This window comes from Xiphophorus couchianus, chromosome 8, assembly GCF_001444195.1.
Source record: "Xiphophorus couchianus chromosome 8, X_couchianus-1.0, whole genome shotgun sequence".
NCBI classification, from domain to species: domain Eukaryota; kingdom Metazoa; phylum Chordata; class Actinopteri; order Cyprinodontiformes; family Poeciliidae; genus Xiphophorus; species Xiphophorus couchianus.
The window spans coordinates 13,171,282-13,191,195 of record NC_040235.1 but is presented as its reverse complement, the minus strand read 5'-3'; the positions used below and the strand labels follow the sequence as shown (position 1 = coordinate 13,191,195).

Here is a 19,914-nt window from a genome sequence, read left to right as displayed (position 1 = left end):
GTATATTGCCATATTGTGGCGGTTTGAAGGAAACTGTGAGATCTCTTTTGAGTCTGCAAGCCACTGAGATCGTCTCTCAGTGGCCTTTTTCATAGGAAGGTCTATGATTTGTCCCGACAGGAGGAGCACAGGTGTGGCACAAAACATTAACAATGGATCCCTTCTGTGTGGCAGGAATCCTCGGCACACAGAATGGGCTGAACTGGACCTTGTCAAATCTGCTAGATGAGCGGTCTTCTGTCAAAAAGATTCTGCCATAAACCTTTGTTTTCTCTTCAACCTAACAGAAGATTTTCACCATTATTTCCTGAACTCCATATATTGCTGGCTTAGTAACCAGCCTTCTGTAATCAGTAGCTCTTTGTCATTTTGCATTGTAGCCATTTGACATTTTGCCTGCAGTTTTATGTGTTCTGCCCTTTGATTTCTTTCTAAAATAATTTCATTTGGATCCTAGTTTATATATATATTTTTTTTCATGTAATCTTTAGACTCAACAGTGTAGAAATAAAGAACAAATGCCTCAAATCTATTTTTGTTGTTTTCCATAAAAGTTTATTTCTTTTTTGTTTGTTTTTAGCAGATATTTCAACAGCCTTTGCCATTGTGGTTTTCTTGTTTACTTTGATAACAGTTGGGCAGATTAGCTGCTTCATGCACAGTTTATCCCTATTAAATTGCAGGCTGCTTTTACTGACATTCTAGCTCGGCCATTATTGAGCATTTCTCACAGCCCCGAAGGAAACAACACAAGAGGCTCAGTAGTTTTCTCCCAGGCATAATAAAGACAAGTTTTCTAATTTGTCTGCATCCAAATATTTGGCTCTGTGTTGTGGTGGAAGTGAAGGGGAAAATCTCCTACTGATACACAGTGCCTACAGTGCCCAAAACTACTATAGCCAAGAGTAGTTGGCTATTTTGTAACCACAAACTCCAATCTGTTTAATTGGGATTTTACATGAAGCATCAACACAAAGTAGCAAATATATTTGTGAACTGGAGGGAAATTAAAACGTGTGATGTACTGTGGTCGTCTTCAAGACGCTGGTGTGATGACGCTTCAGGAACGGTGAAGATTTCATTTCAAACTGTAGCCCTAGTTAGAACAACCAGGTTGTGATTAAATCTTGGCCCAATTGTAGAAAATCTACACACAGTCGCTTTAAGAGAAATTTTTGCAACACATATCCAGTACAGTATTTGGAATTTCCCTTCATATAGACCTTACAGAGGTTTTCACATTCATACTTTCCATTGCTGGTACTCTTCAGTTCCAACATGTTGACCGTCTCCTGATTGTGCAAGCATTTCCTTTTTTGATCAGTCCCAATGTAAAATTTATTTGCTTAGCAAGTTTTTCAAGGATAGTGGGTTGCAAAAATACAACTCTGAAAAGTGCGGTATGAATTAGCCACCTTTTGTTTCAACTACAGCTGAAGGTCTATTGTGGCAGTATGCTCCCCCACCCTCTTTGGTTTGCAAAATAGCTACAGCTCTCTCAGATTGGAATAAGAGCACCTGTGAACATCAGTTTTCAAGTTGTGTGACAGATTCTTAATAAGATTTAAGTCTGGAATTTGAAAGTCATCAAACACAAGAATTTGATTTGGTAAAAACTCTTCAACTGTACAGTTGCTCTTGCTGTATGTTTAAGGTAGAGAAGGGTATAACCTTGTAACTCCATAAAATTAATTTAGTTTGTCTATAAGTATAAAGACTTTATGATAAAATGTTTGGAAAAAAAACTTGTTACTAAGACTGGAATGCAAAGTAATGATTTTTCTCATCTAAGAGAATCCTAACAGTGCAGGTCTCTTAAAGCTTCAAGCGCTGCATTGGCTTTAGATTGGTATTCTTAGAAATTCATGGTTTCTTTTTTCACTGGAAATGTAAACCCGGGTTTTTGAAGAAGCTTTTCTTCCTAACGGCTATGTAACGTGGCAAAACACTTTCTTGTGTGTGCCTCTGAGAGCTGAGTCGGTGTACAAGAGTGTGCAACCGAGTGATAAAGATATGGTGTGAAGAGCCAGAGCCCCCGAACGAGAATCAAGCTCAAATGAACTAACAAAGTCTGAATCAACTTGGTTAAAACCCGTGTGTTGTTTTTATCAACTGGAACATTCTTTATTCTTTCAGCAAGATACATTTTCTTGCTTGTCTTTGGTCCTACATCCTAAGAGGGGAAGAGTCAAACGTTCACTGAGCTAACATCCTGAGCAAAAGCTTAACTTGGTTCCCAGAGCGAACAGCTTCTGACCCACCTGGAGGATCTCTCTGTTCTCTCCTTAAGGCTGTTTACTGGCACCTCCAGGACTTCTTCTGCTGTGAATCCTCTCATGAATTCTTCTGCACTTTCCACTAGATTCCAGACAAAAAATCCAAATTATGTGCATCAACTCTGTTTCCCTTTTCACTGAGAGGGAAAAGGTAAATCTTTACCAACAAAACAAACCTAAACAATTCTTCTCTAACTTATTCATGAACATGCTTCTGTTTGTATTGTGATTGTGAGAATACATAGTTTTTTAAAACTATATTTTAAAAAATATATTTATATCTATGCCGTGACTAAGTTATTCACATATAGCAGATTATTTGAACTAAACATCTGCCTCCAAACAGATTGCTGTGAATGTTAGGGGTGTCAGAGTAAAAGGGGTCAATGTAAATGCACACTAAGGTATTCAGATATTTATTTGTAAAAATCTTGGAGACTATATGTCCTTTTTCCTTAAGATATGTTAATGCATTTAAGAAAAGAATGCATTGACATTTGTAGTTGTAAGATAAAAAAATAAGAAACATAAATGGGTAAGAACTGTACAGTTGTATGTGCTTTACAGATTCATTTATTCATAAAAGAAATGAAAAATCTGTGAAATATTGTTTCCCAGAATAACTAAACTTACTAAATATATTACTTCTGGTCCTTTACATAAAACATTACGGTAATAGAAACACTTCAATCGGATTTTATTTGTTCTAGTTGGATTCAGTGCAGTGAGCTCAAGTTTTTGGAGTCAGTAGTTTAAGATGAGAAAAAGAATTTCAACAAGTATCTGTCATGTTTTTTTTCTTCTTCTGCTTTCTTGTTGTCTTTCCTTATCATTTGCTAACACAGCAGCTGCTTTGGTCTTTAGTTTCATGACCTTTAAAGAAAGGGAAACAGAGAAAAGCTGAGTCCTCCTACATGCAAGGGAATCCTCATTGGTTTTTAAAAGTGGTTACCAACTGTTTTCACCACTCGCACACACATCAGTGGAAGAAAACAACAAATCTCAGATTAAGACTCATTTTCACATCCAAAGTGTCTCTGTTCATGATTACACAGTTCTTCCTGTTTTAATCAGTTTTTTGAGAAACCGTGCTCCTCTGGCGCATTTAGATGAATAATAATATATATAGATGAATATATATATATATATATATATATATATATATATATTCATATATATATATATATATATATAAATATATATATATATATATATATAAATATATATATATATATATATATATATACATACATATATGTGTGTGTATGTGTGTGTGTGTGCGTGTGTGTGTGTTGAGTTACAATCTGGTGGTTAAACAGCTCACAAGGTTTGCATTAGCCCCAGGAATATGTCTGTCATTTCTGGAAAAACATTGAGGAAAAAAGTAAATAAAAATAAAGACCAGCAAAATGTTTTAAAGGAGATTATACAATCATTGGATTAAGAAAAAAACGTTGTGTAGATTTAATGCAAACAGGCTTGATGGAAAACAAACATCAAGTAGTGGTAAGAGTTATGTTTTGTGGCTGCTTACCAACACTTTCCATTTTGACAATCAGAGATTGATAATCAGAGATTCTGGCAAATCTTGACTCGGTGGTATGTGATCTCCTAATCACATTTCACCATTTAGGTCCAAATTAAACATTTCCTTTTTGTGCTTAATTGTTTTGTCAGAGGTTTACATGGCTCTGGTCCATCACCTCAAACACTGACAGTTTATTGCTGCCATCTTGTGGAGGGACAAAAAACAGTGGTTGCTCCGTATTTTACCGTGAAAATACTGTAACCTTTAGTTTTATCATATAAATACGGTAAAATTCTGGCAACCACAGGTGCCCACATTTTACTATAAATTAGAGACACTTTTTTTTTTTTTACAATGTAGGGTTCACCATGCTTCTTTGAAACCTCTCTACTTGATTCTCGAGATTAACTTTTGGAATAATTCCTGATCCGATTTACTCCTCAGAGTTCACCACAATTTTTTGTCTTCTGTTCTCTGCTGTGGTTCCTCCTCTGAGCTCCTCTTGATAGTCAGCTCTCTCTCCGTCCCCTCAAAACAAGGAACTTTGGCTGCCTGGATGTGGAGCTTTCCATCTGGAGAAAGATGGCAGCTGACGACTTCATGGTTCACCCCTTCAGGCAGATCAAACTCCTGTCTGAACTCCTGCAGGCTGTAAGAGTAGGAGCCTTTCCTGTCCTCTTGTTTTCTCTCTGTCTTCCCGCTGACTCTCAGCTTCCTGCCCACCTGCCGGACTGACAGATCTTCTGGAGAAAAGCCCTGAGTGTCCAGGGTTAGGCCAAAGTGCTCTCCCTCTTTGTCCAGCTGGTAGGAGACTGGCTGCAGAGCCACGCTGCTCCTGAAAGGCTCTGTGTCCTCCAGGATCTGGCGTTGAAGTTTGTCCATCAGCTGCAGACTGCTGCACAGCTCCTGTAGGTCTCTCTGCATGACATGCTGCTGGTAGAACAGAGGTCTGACCTCTGGCCACATACTGCGTACAGGCCAGGAGAAGTCCATGAATGGACTGAGGGCAGATGGGAATCCATGAGAGCACAGCATCTTTCTTTTATTTAATCTTGAGTCTTCTTGTTATTCAGGCGTCTTTTCACTCCAGTGATTCTTGTGTATGTTTCTGTCAGTCAGTGGGGCTGTCCCAGCTTTATATTCTAGCAGGAGGCGCTCCAGAGGCTTCGGGAAGTTTCTGGTAATTACTACAGACCTCCACTGGGTGGAGCTGTTTCACAGATTTTATCAGGTCACTATTTTCTCAGCATCACGTATAAACTTATTCCTATTGGTGGCCCTTCTCTGATTTTATAGGCTATCAGTGTACATATACATATTTTGCACGTTACATTTCTGACATGAGATGCATATGAGCTATTATGTAAGTATCATCCAAATTATAAATAAATTCATTAAGCTACAGTTATTTTATCTTTTTAACAAATACGTCATGAAATACTAACAATCAAATTAAGTCTGACATATAAAACAATGCAGAATATGAGGTAATTTTTTTACTACTGTTTATTTACATATTTAAATTATCACGCAATGTTTTGCTGTGGAGAAAAAAGAAGCATTGCATGTTGGAATCACCTTTGTAACTTACTGCAAAAGTTTGAAATTGTACAAATGATATTAAAGTTTATTTGGAGTGGCTCAAACAAAACATTTACTGAAGACAGGTTAATCTTTTTCTTTACATGATTTTGTTTCATGTAGAAAATGATGGTCACAACTCTGACACATAAAGACAAAAGAAATGGATTTCACATGATTATCAGATGTTTATTCGCATCGACGCAGAGTTCATTTAAGCATTTATAATCATGCTGCTGCAAACGGAAATAACCGGATGACTTGACAAAATCTGTGGAAGAGCTCCACCCAGTGGAAATGTGTGGTAATTACCAGAAACTTCCTGAAGCCTCTGGAGAGCCTCCTCCTAGAATATAAAGCTGGGACAGCCCCACTGACTGACAGAAAGATACACTAGAAACACTGGAGTGAAAAGACGCCTGAACATTAACAAGACACAAGACTAAACAGAAGAAAGATGCTGTGCTCTCATGGATACCCGTCTGTCCTCAGTCCATTCATGGACTTCTCCTGGCCTGTACGCAGTCTGTGGCCAGAGGTCAGACCTCTGTTCTACCAGCAGCATGTCATGCAGAGAGACCTACAGGAGCTGCGCAGCAGTCTGCAGATGATGGACAAATTTCAACGCCAGATCCTGGAGGACACAGAGCCTTTCAGGAGCAGCGTGGCTCTGCAGCCAGTCTCCTACCAGCTGGACAAAGAGGGAGAGCACTTTGGCCTAACCCTGGACACTCAGGGCTTTTCTCCAGAAGATCTGTCAGTCCGGCAGGTGGGCAGGAAACTGAGAATCAGCGGGAAGACGGAGAAGAAACAAGAGGATGGGAAATGCTCCTACTCTTACAGCCTGCAGGAGTTCAGACAGGAGTTTGATCTGCCTGAAGGGGTGAACCATGAAGACGTCAGCTGCCACCTTTCTCCAGATGGAAAACTCCACATCCAGGCAGCCAAAGTTCCTTGTTTCGAGGGGACGGAGAGAGAGCTGGCTATCAAGAGGAGCTCAGAGGAGGAACCACAGCAGAGTGTTTGTTCACAGTCAGAAGACAGCAGAGCAGAGGAAGAAATATGATAATCTCTTTTTGTTGTTGTTTTTAAATGCTGATTTTGTACTTTTAATTGCTTGGGGGAAAAGGCTTTGTTAAATAAAGTTTAAACTTTGTTTTAAGAAATAAGTTATGGTTATTTACTTTTGCCCCACCATCGTTCTTGATGAAATACTAATTTAAGCACATTTTGAAACATAACACTTTGAAAATGTTGTTTTTATTTTGCAGTAAAGGTAAATATAAACACAAGGGAACAATGTATGTATTTAAGCCTGAAAATGTAAAAAGTCAAGCAACAGACCACAAAGGAAAAATTTTTAAGAAATCATATACAGGATGATCAGCTTTAATTGAAGACATGTGCTTTTCTTTTTCTTTTTCTTTTTTTTGCTACAAAAGTCTAATTTAGGGTTAAAATAAAAATATGATATTCAGCTTATAAATGAAGACTGTTTAAGTCCAACCACTTGTGAAATTCGTTAAAACATTATATTAAAATCCCACACATCTGATATAAAAAAGAAAAAGAAATAAAAACAGACCAAACCTGTGACAAATATGTCTTGAAAAAATAAAATCTGAAAATTCACATGCAGTCATTAGTAAGAATATCCAATACATCCATCCATCTGCCCCTGGTATGTTGCTTTTCAAAGTTTGTGTCCATTCTGAGGACTCCCCAGGTGTTCCCAGGCCAGGTGGGATTTGTAGTCCCTCCAGGAAGTTGTGGGTCTTCTCTGAGATTTCTTCCCAGTGGGCTGTGCCTGGAAAACCTTGGAGGTACCAACAGGTCATCCTGATCAGATGCTCTGACCACCACAACTAACTTATTTTAATGTGGAGACAAAGCTGATCTGAAATTGTAATTAAACTAGGTGCAAATGTAGAGATATTGGTGACATTTCTGACAAAATCATCCATTCTATACAAAGCAAAAATTCATACCAGGAATAATTAAATAATTTCACTTTAAGCTATTATGTTAAGATGTTGTGTTTGTACTGAAATATGATTGAACATAATCTCTTTATATGTCTATGTTACAAAAAATCATAAGTTTATGAAACAGCCTGTTGTATAAACTGTCCTCAGCAGTGGTTAATGGTTTAACAAAGGGCTAATGTCTAGTCTAGCTTTGCTAGCAGGAGAAACACAGAGCTGAGTTTAACCCTGTATGTTTATTTTTTTAGTTTTTAAACATCTGTTAATGATTCTTATAGTAATGTTTGATGTGGACCCAAGGAACAGTAGTCTTTACTATGTTAGAGAATGATTTACGTGAACAAAGTGGGATTTAACACTGCAAACACTTTATTTTTAGAACATTTCATGAATCATATTAAACACAGTTTTATTTCTGGATTACTTTATTTTTATATATTCCTCACATGTCTGATGTTAAAATGTTATCATTTCAAACTTTAAATGTTTTCCATTCAAACATAAAAAATAAAAAACCCCGAAAAAGATTAAATCGTACATCGTATTAATCCTAATTTTGACTAAGTATTTTCTGCAGTGAAAAAAGTAGAAAGTCAACATTGAAAGACAAGAAAACTTGTTATTGGCACATCAACATGTATGTGAGTCCATGTTTTCATTTTTGTTCTATGATCTGTTCTGTGTTTCTGCTCTGCTGTCTTCTGACTGTGAACAAACACTCTGCTGTGGTTCCTCCTCTGAGCTCCTCTTGATAGTCAGCTCTCTCTCCGTCCCCTCGATACAAGGAACTTTGGCTGCCTGGATGTGGAGTTTTCCATCTGGAGAAAGATGGCAGCTGACGTCTTCATGGTTCACCCCTTCAGGCAGATCAAACTCCTGTCTGAACTCCTGCAGGCTGTAAGAGTAGAAGCCTTTCCCGTCCTCTTGTTTCTTCTCCATCTTCCCGCTGACTCTCAGCTTCCTGCCCACCTGCCGGACTGACAGATCTTCTGGAGAAAAGCCCTGAGTGTCCAGGGTTAGGCCAAAGTGCTCTCCCTCTTTGTCCAGCTGGTAGGAGACTGGCTGCAGAGCCACGCTGCTCCTGAAAGGCTCTGTGTCCTCCAGGATCTGGCGTTGAAGTTTGTCCATCAGCTGCAGACTGCTGCACAGCTCCTGTAGGTCTCTCTGCATGACATGCTGCTGGTAGAACAGAGGTCTGACCTCTGGCCACATACTGCGTACAGGCCAGGAGAAGTCCATGAATGGACTGAGGGCAGATGGGAATCCATGAGAGCACAGCATCTTTCTTTTATTTAATCTTGAGTCTTCTTGTTATTCAGGCGTCTTTTCACTCCAGTGATTCTTGTGTATGTTTCTGTCAGTCAGTGGGGCTGTCCCAGCTTTATATTCTAGCAGGAGGCGCTCCAGAGGCTTCGGGAAGTTTCTGGTAATTACTACAGACCTCCACTGGGTGGAGCTGTTTCACAGATTTTATCAGGTCACTATTTTCTCAGCATCACGTATAAACTTATTCCTATTGGTGGCCCTTCTCTGATTTTATAGGCTATCAGTGTACATATACATATTTTGCACGTTACATTTCTGACATGAGATGCATATGAGCTATTATGTAAGTATCATCCAAATTATAAATAAATTCATTAAGCTACAGTTATTTTATCTTTTTAACAAATACGTCATAAAATACTAACAATCAAATTAAGTCTGACATATAAAACAATGCAGAATATGAGGTAATTTTTTTACTACTGTTTATTTACATATTTAAATTATCACGCAATGTTTTGCTGTGGAGAAAAAAGAAGCATTGCATGTTGGAATCACCTTTGTAACTTACTGCAAAAGTTTGAAATTGTACAAATGATATTAAAGTTTATTTGGAGTGGCTCAAACAAAACATTTACTGAAGACAGGTTAATCTTTTTCTTTACATGATTTTGTTTCATGTAGAAAATGATGGTCACAACTCTGACACATAAAGACAAAAGAAATGGATTTCACATGATTATCAGATGTTTATTCGCATCGACGCAGAGTTCATTTAAGCATTTATAATCATGCTGCTGCAAACGGAAATAACCGGATGACTTGACAAAATCTGTGGAAGAGCTCCACCCAGTGGAAATGTGTGGTAATTACCAGAAACTTCCTGAAGCCTCTGGAGAGCCTCCTCCTAGAATATAAAGCTGGGACAGCCCCACTGACTGACAGAAAGATACACTAGAAACACTGGAGTGAAAAGATGCCTGAACATTAACAAGACACAAGACTAAACAGAAGAAAGATGCTGTGCTCTCATGGATACCCGTCTGTCCTCAGTCCATTCATGGACTTCTCCTGGCCTGTACGCAGTCTGTGGCCAGAGGTCAGACCTCTGTTCTACCAGCAGCATGTCATGCAGAGAGACCTACAGGAGCTGCGCAGCAGTCTGCAGATGATGGACAAATTTCAACGCCAGATCCTGGAGGACACAGAGCCTTTCAGGAGCAGCGTGGCTCTGCAGCCAGTCTCCTACCAGCTGGACAAAGAGGGAGAGCACTTTGGCCTAACCCTGGACACTCAGGGCTTTTCTCCAGAAGATCTGTCAGTCCGGCAGGTGGGCAGGAAACTGAGAATCAGCGGGAAGACGGAGAAGAAACAAGAGGATGGGAAATGCTCCTACTCTTACAGCCTGCAGGAGTTCAGACAGGAGTTTGATCTGCCTGAAGGGGTGAACCATGAAGACGTCAGCTGCCACCTTTCTCCAGATGGAAAACTCCACATCCAGGCAGCCAAAGTTCCTTGTTTCGAGGGGACGGAGAGAGAGCTGGCTATCAAGAGGAGCTCAGAGGAGGAACCACAGCAGAGTGTTTGTTCACAGTCAGAAGACAGCAGAGCAGAGGAAGAAATATGATAATCTCTTTTTGTTGTTGTTTTTAAATGCTGATTTTGTACTTTTAATTGCTTGGGGGAAAAGGCTTTGTTAAATAAAGTTTAAACTTTGTTTTAAGAAATAAGTTATGGTTATTTACTTTTGCCCCACCATCGTTCTTGATGAAATACTAATTTAAGCACATTTTGAAACATAACACTTTGAAAATGTTGTTTTTATTTTGCAGTAAAGGTAAATATAAACACAAGGGAACAATGTATGTATTTAAGCCTGAAAATGTAAAAAGTCAAGCAACAGACCACAAAGGAAAAATTTTTAAGAAATCATATACAGGATGATCAGCTTTAATTGAAGACATGTGCTTTTCTTTTTCTTTTTCTTTTTTTTGCTACAAAAGTCTAATTTAGGGTTAAAATAAAAATATGATATTCAGCTTATAAATGAAGACTGTTTAAGTCCAACCACTTGTGAAATTCGTTAAAACATTATATTAAAATCCCACACATCTGATATAAAAAAGAAAAAGAAATAAAAACAGACCAAACCTGTGACAAATATGTCTTGAAAAAATAAAATCTGAAAATTCACATGCAGTCATTAGTAAGAATATCCAATACATCCATCCATCTGCCCCTGGTATGTTGCTTTTCAAAGTTTGTGTCCATTCTGAGGACTCCCCAGGTGTTCCCAGGCCAGGTGGGATTTGTAGTCCCTCCAGGAAGTTGTGGGTCTTCTCTGAGATTTCTTCCCAGTGGGCTGTGCCTGGAAAACCTTGGAGGTACCAACAGGTCATCCTGATCAGATGCTCTGACCACCACAACTAACTTATTTTAATGTGGAGACAAAGCTGGTCTGAAATTGTAATTAAACTAGGTGCAAATGTAGAGATATTGGTGACATTTCTGACAAAATCATCCATTCTATACAAAGCAAAAATTCATACCAGGAATAATTAAATAATTTCACTTTAAGCTATTATGTTAAGATGTTGTGTTTGTACTGAAATATGATTGAACATAATCTCTTTATATGTCTATGTTACAAAAAATCATAAGTTTATGAAACAGCCTGTTGTATAAACTGTCCTCAGCAGTGGTTAATGGTTTAACAAAGGGCTAATGTCTAGTCTAGCTTTGCTAGCAGGAGAAACACAGAGCTGAGTTTAACCCTGTATGTTTATTTTTTTAGTTTTTAAACATCTGTTAATGATTCTTATAGTAATGTTTGATGTGGACCCAAGGAACAGTAGTCTTTACTATGTTAGAGAATGATTTACGTGAACAAAGTGGGATTTAACACTGCAAACACTTTATTTTTAGAACATTTCATGAATCATATTAAACACAGTTTTATTTCTGGATTACTTTATTTTTATATATTCCTCACATGTCTGATGTTAAAATGTTATCATTTCAAACTTTAAATGTTTTCCATTCAAACATAAAAAATAAAAAACCCCGAAAAAGATTAAATCGTACATCGTATTAATCCTAATTTTGACTAAGTATTTTCTGCAGTGAAAAAAGTAGAAAGTCAACATTGAAAGACAAGAAAACTTGTTATTGGCACATCAACATGTATGTGAGTCCATGTTTTCATTTTTGTTCTATGATCTGTTCTGTGTTTCTGCTCTGCTGTCTTCTGACTGTGAACAAACACTCTGCTGTGGTTCCTCCTCTGAGCTCCTCTTGATAGTCAGCTCTCTCTCCGTCCCCTCGATACAAGGAACTTTGGCTGCCTGGATGTGGAGTTTTCCATCTGGAGAAAGATGGCAGCTGACGTCTTCATGGTTCACCCCTTCAGGCAGATCAAACTCCTGTCTGAACTCCTGCAGGCTGTAAGAGTAGAAGCCTTTCCCGTCCTCTTGTTTCTTCTCCATCTTCCCGCTGACTCTCAGCTTCCTGCCCACCTGCCGGACTGACAGATCTTCCGGAGAAAAGCCCTGAGTGTCCAGGGTTAGGCCAAAGTGCTCTCCCTCTTTGTCCAGCTGGTAGGAGACTGGCTGCAGAGCCACGCTGCTCCTGAAAGGCTCTGTGTCCTCCAGGATCTGGCGTTGAAGTTTGTCCATCAGCTGCAGACTGCTGCGCAGCTCCTGTAGGTCTCTCTGCATGACATGCTGCTGGTAGAACAGAGGTCTGACCTCTGGCCACAGACTGCGTACAGGCCAGGAGAAGTCCATGAATGGACTGAGGGCAGACGGGAATCCATGAGAGCACAGCATCTTTCTTTTATTTAATCTTGAGTCTTCTTGATGTTCAGGCGTCTCGTCACTCTTGTGTTTCTAGTGTATCTTTCTGTCAGTCAGTGGGGCTGTCCCAGCTTTATATTCTAGCAGGACGCGCTCCAGAAGCTTCAGGAAGTTTCTGGTAATTACCACATATGTCCAGTGGGTGGAGCTGTTTGACTGGGACGATGATATCACTCTTCCAGACCTAAACGTCTTTATGTGACTATTGATATCAACAGATACACAGTTAAAATTTTAAATAGTCTTTATTCATCATTTACTCTTGCTAAATTTGCAATTGGTTAGTATTTTTGTCAAATACATAATTTTTGGACAACTATAGAAGGACTAATATTTTACCTTTTACTTTATTTTATAGATTTCTTTTCTAAAAACATGACGTCACCTGTAGTTAAATTAGCTATGAACTGATAACATCTGAATAAATTGTACATCAAATTCAAAATAAGTCTTATTTTAGATGAAAATTAATGTAATAATCAATGAGACACAATTTGCAGACAGCGGATGATTCCTAAACGCCATTTCTTCCTTCATTTCATCAATGAAATCAGTTCCCCGTGACTAAGTTCAGCCAATGAGCTGATCGCACCTGCAGCCACTCACAGCTTTTTAGGAGCAATTAGGAGCTTCCATTCACTGACTGCTGGGGCAGACAGGAGCCGGGATCCACGGCAGTGTGCTGCAGGAGGCATTCACACGAGTTTAAACGGGTTTAGTCGAACACTGTTATGCAGCTGAAAAATAACAACCCGATGGAAAAACACATGGACCTGGCCTCGCTGTTCTGCATGATCGGGCGCCACGGACCCGCCGTGGCCGTGGCTGTGATTGCCATGGTGTCGGTAGTGGCAGGGTTCATTATCTACCGGACCGTGAAGGGGAAGCGGAGAAAGGCCGAGGCTGGACCCGGAGCCGGAGACGTGAGCGGCGGCAGCGGGAGCAGCAGCAGCCAGGGAGCGACGAGAGACGCGGTGCAACCGGAGAAGGAGCCGAGTCCAGAGCGGGAGGCACGCAGCCGTGTGGAGTCAACAGGTACAGTCACTGGTGGAGGGGGGTGAACTGTTGTCTTTAAAAGATAACAAAAAATATTATGTTTTTGCTTAAATGTCTTTTGAACTACATGGGTCATTTATACCCTAAAACTGTACCCCCCATGTCTCTGAGCATGATGGAAGTGGTAAAAGTTTTCTTAATTTCCACCTAGTATTAACTATTAATTTGAACTGACTGATAATACACGGCAGATGTTCTCTTATTTATTTATTTATTTATTTATTTTTTTCTCCTTCTACTCTTGTGAGTTTTGCACGAACACAATTTGGGCTTCTCCTTTGGTCTCCTTACACGTGAAGTTATCTATTTCCTCCCTGAAGATGTGTATTTCAAATGCTTAAGGAAAACGATATGGATTACAACTATTTAAAGTAGATACGCTGTTGTAGGTGTAATGACCTCTTTTTACAACTTTTTAAAATAAATTAATTTGACAAATGCTGTAGTGCAATTAAGATTATGCCTCTGTCAAATTTGCAACCATTGATGTTAAATTTATTAAACCATCCACCCAGAATGAATTTATTTTGGTTTTAGTTAAGTTTTTTTATATATATAACTTTTTGACTTTTTATAACAGCTCCTGTGATTTACTAGTAACTTTCATATTAACTTTTCAAGTAAATATGGAATATGTTTAGCTAATATTTCTTGTTGCTCAGCAAATATTTAACAACCAAATCATGCAATCATGTGAAAACCCACCCCAGGACAAATGGCATACAGAGTTTTCTCTTGGCAAACAATTGAAGCAAACCTTGGCTCACTTTTTGATTTTAATCAATTTATTTTGTGGTCTTGAATATAAAGGGAAACATTAAGTTTTAAAAAGACCTTTGCAACTTGCAGATTATCTTTTTTTTTTTTTTTCAAAGCTGGGCAAGTAACATTTGCATATTGAACAGACTGGGTCAAATATTTTGTCAAAAGGACCCAATATGATTAAAAAGTATCCTAACATGGCAATTTCTTTCTTTAATGTAGACCTAATTTGTCATTCCTGAAAAGAAACTTAAGTCACCATTTGCTTCTGAAAAAAGTTTGTCCTCACCTTTGATTCCCTTCCATCATATTTGCACAGATATTTGTTAAAGATGTTCAATGTTAAAAGTTGGGTAATGGCAATATTTCATAAACGTGTAGTTTTAATCAAATTGAGTACCAACTTTTATAAATACATGGAAAATAAATGATGTAATTGACCCCCATTTGTTAAAGTAGCAAATACTTTTGATGAATACAGTCTTTATTTGCTCCAGTTTCAAATGAATTTTTTTTGCATCATACTTAGGAGTGGGTAATATGTTAAACTTCATTCTCAACTTTATTCTTCTAGAAACTTTGACATTGTCACAAATCTGAAACTGGACAACTTTTGATGTAGATTGAGTTGAATATATGGGTTAAATTGAAGTCCAAACAGGCACCACATCTGAAGTTGTGGTCTCAAGATTGCAACCTAAACATCTGTCGAAGTTAAAATGGGTTCCATTTTATCTTCTAGATGTGATTGAGGAGGTTTCAAATGCGAGGGATGGAGCTGTAATTCGAAGTCGGCATAAACTGAAGAATCGTCGTGCCACCGCTGAAGAAAGTCCTCAGTCTTCTAGTCCGCCAATCGTAGTGGAACCAGAGAAACTCCAGAATGCCTCGCGTGTGGAGGACACTTCCGGTGTTACTCAAACAGATGTGGAGGAGACCATTAAGAGCCTTCAAGATGACATTTGTGAAGTGAGGAATTTGAATGTGGAAGATGAAGGGTACAAACATAACCTTGTTGAAATGCCAAATGATGCAGAGGGAAATCATAGTGACTCCTTGGAGCCTGTAATGGTTTGTGAGAGTCTTGCAAATGAAGAAAAGGTGAGTACCAAATTTAGACAATTGTCATGAGCTGATGTTGGTGGGAGACCAATTGTGCTCTGTAGTATACTTGGTCTGTAACTAACTGGGTGTAAATTTTTGCTGTTTAGGTACAAAAATCCCAGAAAGAGGAGGTGACTGTGGAAGATGTGTCAACTGAAATTCCCTGTAAGGATGAAGAAAGTCTGTGTGCTTTAAAAAGTCCAATCTGCCATGAAGAAAATGCTTCATTGAGTTTAAATGTAAACTATAAACTAAATCAGGCCACCTCAGATTCAATCAAGGCTGGGGGTTATGTTGAAGAGCCTTCCGTACACATGGATGAGTCCCTCTCTACCAAAACTGAAGATGAGATTTCAGTACTTGAAATCTCTAGCTTAAATAAACCACACCCTGCCAGTGAGGACTCTCAAAATGTGGCACTGCAGAAGCACATCAATAACCAATATATGACTATCAAAAGTCCAGCCTTTGATTGTGCAGCTTCTGAACAGAGTCCAAATAGTGACGTGACTGAAAACAATCTTGTAGACTTGTCAGCTTACTGTGCTGTGCTACTGTCTAGCAAAGAACTGAAACATGAACAAGATTCTTCTACCTGCAGTAAGAATGTTGAGGATGTTGAGATGGCTTCATTTAGTGAACCACAGGAAACTGCTGTTGTGTTCAGTCCTGTCCTATCATGTTTGTCAGTTGAGCCAGAAATTATTAATCACGAATATGAAGCCCTGCCACTAGTTGGTCTACAGCCAGAAGACAAAGTTAAAGATGTTACTTCTGAATTTTCTAAAGCAACAATTGATACCCTCTGTGGTCTTGCATATCCTCACGGTGAAGTTGATGAAACTATAACTGATATCCTGGTTTCTAAAGAAAATGTGGAAATTCTGTCTTCACCTGATGCAGTTGTTAGTGATGTCAGTTCTGCTGCATCTGTGTCAAAAGAAATGTCTTGTCCAGATGATTCTTCCTTCCAAGATCAAGAAGGTGAACAAATGCAAAATGCAGATCTTCTTGAGGTCTGTAATGATCCTGCCCCAGTCATGGCTGAGACTGTGGAACCTCTTCCTGATGAAGTCCAACCGTTTTATGAAAATCCATGCAATTTAATTTGGTGCTCTTCTGATGTTGGAGTAGAGAGCGGGATTTCGAGCATGGCCGTCAGTCCTGATTTGCCTGATGTTGAGAATCCCTTAATCTCTGAAATCTTGTTGCCAGTGACATTGGGTGTTCCTCTACAGTCAGAGGACCAGGCTGAACTTCAAACTGCAATGGCTGAGTCATATGCTGTCATCAAAGAACCATCAGATGCAATACCTGAATCTTCAAATGATTCACAACCCCACATCAAGAACACTGATGAAGCCAATGATGACTCTTGTACAGTCAGTGAGACGTGGATTGAGATTGAAAGTTTCAACACAACAGTTGGGAAACTTGCAATAGAAGCAACCACTGATTTCTGCTTGAATAAAGACCTGGGAAATATGGGCACAAAGATTGTCATTGAAGGTAAGCGTGAGATAGAAGGCAAGGAAGAGGACAAAACTACAGAAATTAATATCATGGAGGCAACTATGGACAACAATGAGTGGATCACAGATGGTACTGATCAAGTCCTTCCTTGGATAAAGCCTTCCAGTCCACAAATCAATCCAGTGTCTATAGAAAAATCTCAAGCTTCCTCTTCTGTAAATGCTGCTTGCACATATGCAGATGTTCCACCTGTCAATGAGTGTGAAGAAGACAACACAGTTCCCCTTTCTGATGAAGCCACAGAAACTAGCAAGAGGGTGCTGGCAGTTCAGCCTATGCCCCAAAATGTCAGTGTGACCTTCCAGATCCACTATCTCACGCACTCTCCATACCAGAAGGTGGCTATCACAGGAAACCATTTTGATTTGGGGAACTGGAAGGATTTTGTTCCCCTAGAAAAGGTGAAAGATGGGTTTTGGGCTACTGTGGTCAACCTTCCTGCAGAGAGTCATGTGGAGTGGAAGTTTGTAATAGTGGAGAGGGGAGAAGTGTGCCGCTGGGAGGAGTGTGGCAATCGCTTCTTGGATACAGGCAACAGAGAGACCCTCCTTGTGCACAAATGCTGGGGTTTCTTGTAAAAGGTGTTAAGGCGAACACTGAGGCTAGAAGGGTCAATGAGCGTATGGACTGGACCAGGTAAATGACTCATTTACTCATTGATTTTTAACTTCTATCAAGCATTGATTTTTGAGTAACATTTCCTGATAACTGGGCCAGATCTGGTTGAAAGAATTATCTGGCTTGCTTGTAAACATTATTTCAAAGGTTAAGTTGGTGTATTTTAGGGCTCAATCAATTACACTCACAATAGTTTTTAAAACTTTCAACATTTATTTGAGTTGTCTTAGACTACACTTGTTCTACCAATAGGGATGATTTTATAGATGTATGATCAAATTTCCATAATCTTGACTCTATATACACTTTTTCTTGAGTTGTATTTTTATAATGGTACATTTTGGGTTTTTCTATTGTACATTTCAACCAGACTTGGCCCATCAGTGTTGGAAGGAATATCTCTACACGCCCTACCAATGGGATGTCTTAGAATTCTGTACATTGCGATTGGAGGGTTCTGTTTGAACTGGTAACATGTACTACAAAGTCACTGCTGTGGCAATATCTACAATTATGCAAATGGTTCTTTTTAAAAAAGTGTCTTGCAAGTGTTTAGCTTCAGTCTGTGTTCTACATGCTGCTTCAATACTTACTGTGAGAAATGCACATAGTTCACTTTTATTACAGCAATAATCAAAGCAATAATTGTTCTATATGCTGTGACAAGTGTTAAATCAGGTACAATGTGTTTACCACTGAACTGTGGAGGTGCAACTACTGCTTTTATTTAATGGGATCTTGTGCATGTACATGTATCCCCCTGTTCTGTAGGTGTGCCTTTAAAAAGAAAAATTGTCATTACAACTTTATTGAATTGCTGTTAATATTTTTCCTTGTCTTAGAATATGTTGAATGTAATTAAACTTAAATAAACTAATCTTTTCAAATGTGCATGTTGTCACTGAAACTTTACTGGGAGAGTCCAATTTTAGGTGTTCATACTTGCATTATCTAAGCAGCTTTAGAAATATGTGACTCATTAAACTGACCATGGTCACCAAATGAACTCTGGTTTTAATCTTAACACTGCTTGATAGGTGAGATATGTGATCCCTAATGCAAAACTATTAAAGTGCTAACATGAGCTGCTGCATCTGAAGAACAGAAAATTATTAACCAATATTGAAATGGACTAACAACCCCAAACAAACATTGTGAGCTGACTCACTAAGAAAACCTCAGCCAGTGTTATTCAAACCAAGGGACATAGTTCTGTCCTTGTTGAGTCCAGTTGGCTTGGAAAAGGCTCATGAAGGGAGAGACCATAATTGGCAGATATTTTCATGTCCTGCTCAAATCTTCTGCATGCCAAAGGTAACCCATCAGGGAGGGGGAAATGCTTTTTCTAACTGGGTTGCCTGGAGTACTTATGTAGTTGGGTTTTAGAGCTGAATGCATGATAGAATTCCATGTTAAAGAGTACAAAACTACTGAATTTTAAATAACCCAAAAGTGAAAAGTTTCTATTTTTAGTTTTCTGTCAAACTAATTGGGAACTCATGCACAATAATTCCAAACAAAAGCTTTTCAAAGTGTTTCAAAGCAACATTGTCCCCCCCAACTCCTGTTGGGTGGGAAGACAAACAGTCCTTTTATAAAGGGCCTGCAATTTGTGTGGTGTCAACATGTGTTCAGTCTGTGAAATGTGATATTTTTAGTGGTTCACATTTGGAAGTCTCCTAGGTCCAAAGGGAGCTCCCCCTCTAAGCAGACAGATCAATATTAAGCAACTCTCAGCCAAACAAGGCCTCAGAATCTTTTGACCTCATTTCAAATGAGGACATGGCCTGGCTGGAAGTCACCTGATTCTTCTGGTCATTTGGGTTTCATGGTTTATTTATCTAGACTTCTTTTAGAGGCATTTACTTTAGAGTCCTTCAATAGAAATGACAAAGGTAGATCATGTAAATTTAAAAACTGCTAAAGAGGATGGCTCTGTGGGGAAAAAACAAAATTCAGAATTTAACCCCAGGATTTGAAATTACACAAACTTGCATGCCAATTGGAAGAAAAGACTGAAGGAACCTTTGCGGCATGGAAAGAGGCAGATGTATTAAAACATGTTTTATAGAAGTGATAAAACCAGTTGATGAAAATGTATGCTTAAAAGATTAGCTTTGAAGTTTTTTTGTTTTGTTTTTTTAAGTCCTGACTGTAATGAAAAGTACAAATAAATGAAATGTCACAAGACCTCAATGCAAGTAAAAAAAAACAAAACTCTTCTACATGAATGCTGATTTTGTATGTGGATCAATCCCCCCCACTCACCCCTGACTGGTGCTAATGTGGCAGGTGGTTGGGTTGTCTTTCCACAGCTAACTGTAAATTGTACAAGGATTACAGCTGACATT

General features: G+C 38.8%; 6 protein-coding genes across 6 annotated transcripts; 3 read left to right on the top strand and 3 right to left on the bottom strand.

The window, feature by feature from the left end:
- Window positions 1-4,190: 4,190 nt before the first annotated feature.
- LOC114149746 (heat shock protein 30-like) lies at window positions 4,191-4,956 on the bottom strand. Its single transcript, XM_028025799.1, has one exon. It carries the CDS (start codon window positions 4,837-4,839, stop codon window positions 4,252-4,254), a length of 588 nt encoding a protein of 195 aa, XP_027881600.1. The 5' UTR covers window positions 4,840-4,956; the 3' UTR covers window positions 4,191-4,251.
- Window positions 4,957-5,801: 845 nt separating this feature from the next.
- LOC114149915 (heat shock protein 30-like) lies at window positions 5,802-6,451 on the top strand. Its single transcript, XM_028026029.1, has one exon. The coding sequence runs from the start codon at window positions 5,843-5,845 to the stop codon at window positions 6,449-6,451; it is 609 nt and encodes a 202-aa protein (XP_027881830.1). The 5' UTR covers window positions 5,802-5,842.
- Window positions 6,452-8,018: 1,567 nt separating this feature from the next.
- On the bottom strand, window positions 8,019-8,727 carry LOC114149207 (heat shock protein 30-like). Its single transcript, XM_028024853.1, has one exon. It carries the CDS (start codon window positions 8,649-8,651, stop codon window positions 8,037-8,039), a length of 615 nt encoding a protein of 204 aa, XP_027880654.1. The 5' UTR covers window positions 8,652-8,727; the 3' UTR covers window positions 8,019-8,036.
- Window positions 8,728-9,640: 913 nt separating this feature from the next.
- Window positions 9,641-10,278, top strand: LOC114149859 (heat shock protein 30-like). Its single transcript, XM_028025945.1, has one exon. The coding sequence runs from the start codon at window positions 9,655-9,657 to the stop codon at window positions 10,261-10,263; it is 609 nt and encodes a 202-aa protein (XP_027881746.1). The 5' UTR covers window positions 9,641-9,654; the 3' UTR covers window positions 10,264-10,278.
- Window positions 10,279-11,830: 1,552 nt separating this feature from the next.
- Window positions 11,831-12,625, bottom strand: LOC114150101 (heat shock protein 30-like). The gene has a single exon (XM_028026311.1). It carries the CDS (start codon window positions 12,461-12,463, stop codon window positions 11,849-11,851), a length of 615 nt encoding a protein of 204 aa, XP_027882112.1. The 5' UTR covers window positions 12,464-12,625; the 3' UTR covers window positions 11,831-11,848.
- A 438-nt stretch (window positions 12,626-13,063) lies between these two features.
- Window positions 13,064-18,454, top strand: stbd1 (starch binding domain 1). The gene is made up of 3 exons (XM_028026310.1): window positions 13,064-13,525; window positions 15,051-15,409; window positions 15,520-18,454. Exons 1-3 carry the CDS (start codon window positions 13,222-13,224, stop codon window positions 17,521-17,523), a joined length of 2,667 nt encoding a protein of 888 aa, XP_027882111.1. The 5' UTR covers window positions 13,064-13,221; the 3' UTR covers window positions 17,524-18,454.
- The last annotated feature ends 1,460 nt before the right edge of the window (window positions 18,455-19,914 follow it).

Coding starts and splice junctions, on each gene's coding strand:
- LOC114150101 (XM_028026311.1), bottom strand. CDS start 12,463: ATGCTGTGCTCTCATGGATTCCCGTCTGCCCTCAGTCCATTCATGGAC.
- LOC114149915 (XM_028026029.1), top strand. CDS start 5,843: ATGCTGTGCTCTCATGGATACCCGTCTGTCCTCAGTCCATTCATGGAC.
- LOC114149746 (XM_028025799.1), bottom strand. CDS start 4,839: ATGCTGTGCTCTCATGGATTCCCATCTGCCCTCAGTCCATTCATGGAC.
- LOC114149207 (XM_028024853.1), bottom strand. CDS start 8,651: ATGCTGTGCTCTCATGGATTCCCATCTGCCCTCAGTCCATTCATGGAC.
- LOC114149859 (XM_028025945.1), top strand. CDS start 9,655: ATGCTGTGCTCTCATGGATACCCGTCTGTCCTCAGTCCATTCATGGAC.
- stbd1 (XM_028026310.1), top strand. CDS start 13,222: ATGCAGCTGAAAAATAACAACCCGATGGAAAAACACATGGACCTGGCC. Junction 13,526..15,050: donor CAGCCGTGTGGAGTCAACAG/GTACAGTCACTG, acceptor TTTATCTTCTAG/ATGTGATTGAGGAGGTTTCA. Junction 15,410..15,519: donor GTCTTGCAAATGAAGAAAAG/GTGAGTACCAAA, acceptor TTTGCTGTTTAG/GTACAAAAATCCCAGAAAGA.